We start from the raw sequence: 1,982 nt of genomic DNA, 5'->3' as shown, positions 1-1,982 counted from the left end.
ACAGTTTCAAGAGTTGACACAGTTGTTCTGTGGAAAGCGTGGTCCTGCTGCTCAGAGTGGTGTCTGATTTTAATCTTAAACTGACCACCTCTACTGCATCATCAACAGGAATGCATGTAAAGAGTGATGTGACATCAAAAGAGACCATTGTTTCATCAGTCTCCATGATGACATCCCTCACCTTGTCCACAAAGTCCATGGTGTTCTGTATGTGGTGTTCTGAGCTGCCAACTAAAGGGATGAGTACAGATGCCAGATATTTGGATATCCTTTTCTACAATTTTATTTTATTTTATTTTTTTTGAATGTCCAGAGGACCAGATTTAACTTTTTTTTTTTTTAGATTTTTCTTCCTGGATTATTGAGCATGCATCAGGATCTATTTACAATGGTTTGATCAAATCAGCTATAACTTTGTCATTTCTCATCGTAAGATAGTTTCAGACTAAAACTATGGCATGAAAGATGTTTGGCCTGTAGTCCTAAAAGTTTTACAATTTTACATTTAAGTATTTGATAATGCTAGTACCTTCTTTTAGTTCAAGAGTGAAAAGTCCCTTTACAGCCAGAATTCTGTATTTCTGTCTCACTTATTCCAAGTTTCATCATCATGAAGGGGAATTTACTGACTGCATTTAAAGAAACAACAGGATGTCTGTTAGAGGTATTTTAAGACACGCGATGAGTGCATCCTGTGACTCTGACAGTAACTAGATTTATTGTAACCAATCATAGAGCTCACTCTGGAAAATAAATCTCTGCTCAGCTTTAAATTCATTCTCTAGTTAAATGAGCATGTTGTTGCACAGAGTGACTTACCAGTCAGACTGCACCACATGTCACTGTGGTAACCCATCATGTGATCGGGGTTGTGCTTCCAGAGCATGTTCATACAGGCAGTTTGACAATATTGGAAATCCCAACAGGATTGTTTTTGTTTTCATATCACCGTGTTTCTGTTCAGATTCTCATAGTTTGGATTTGTGTTTGTCTGCTCATCCCTCACAGGCTCGGATCTCTTTTGTGCGGGTGAAGTACCTGTTCCTCACGTGGCTGACTGTGCTTGTGGGCAGCTGGGTGCTCTACGTGCAGTACTCTACCTACACAGAGCTCTGCAGAGGACATGAGTGCAAGAACGCCATTGTGAGTGATTGCAGAGATGAACAGCCTGCATCAAAATGAACAATACACATTTATTAGTTGCTTGCTTTTACATGTTACGGAATAAAAATGATGACCAGGTCCCCACCAGGTGTTACACTGAGGTAAATACTACTTCAGGAAGAAGACATTACACACTAAACTGAATTTTATATTGAGTACGTACTTATTTATTTCAATAAACGTAGGCCAATATGCAAAAAAAAAAATATCTGTAACTTATTTAAAAGCATAGGCTTTCATAGTTTACTGAATGTGTTAGCAGAATACTAAGGAGGAAAGACCTCGGCAATAACCTTCAAGAGGAACTGTTGCTGCTCTTCATTCTGGGAATGGTTGAGGGTCATTTCCCAACAGTTTGGAGTCCTTCATGCTAAGAGAATGATAATTCACAAAAGAAAAAGATTAAGGACCGATCTAACAAGGCTGGGCCAGGTCCTCTGGATAGATTCTTCTTTGCTGAAATGTTTCTTTTTTTTATCCAAAAGACTTCTTCAGTCAGTCACTTAATATACTTAGATTTATCTACCTGGATTATTGAGCATGCATCACGACATTAAATACAGATGTTGATAGATGTCAAAGTAAGTTCAGCCTGAGGTTAGATGACATTCAAAAATGTTTAAATACTGCATTTAAAAAAGCTCTGTTAGCAGAGCTTAGTTATAGCACATTAATTATTCAAGTGTTTGCCAGTACAATAGTCCCTCGTTTATCGCAGTGGATCCGTACCCTGAAGCCCTGCGATAAGTGAAAAACGGCGAAGTAGGAATAGTAGTACAAGTAGTAAGTAGTAGTTTATTTTAGTATTCATATATATA

The 1,982-nt window shown here is 37.9% G+C and overlaps 1 protein-coding gene across 1 annotated transcript in view; it reads left to right on the top strand.

Annotated features, from left to right (window-relative positions):
- The window catches only part of dipk1aa (divergent protein kinase domain 1Aa), a 32,719-nt gene that overhangs the window by 22,756 nt on the left and 7,981 nt on the right, over window positions 1–1,982 (top strand). The window contains exon 2 of the mRNA XM_037681639.1: window positions 1,009–1,143. Coding sequence (XP_037537567.1) covers window positions 1,009–1,143 — 135 coding nt within the window. The remainder of the gene's footprint in view (window positions 1–1,008; window positions 1,144–1,982) is intronic.

The sequence above is a fragment of the Nematolebias whitei genome, chromosome 9 (assembly GCF_014905685.2).
Source record: "Nematolebias whitei isolate Nwh7 chromosome 9, NemWhi1, whole genome shotgun sequence".
Classification (NCBI taxonomy): Eukaryota; Metazoa; Chordata; class Actinopteri; order Cyprinodontiformes; family Rivulidae; genus Nematolebias; species Nematolebias whitei.
Note: the sequence above shows the minus strand (reverse complement) of the source record. Positions and strands in the feature narration are given on the sequence as shown.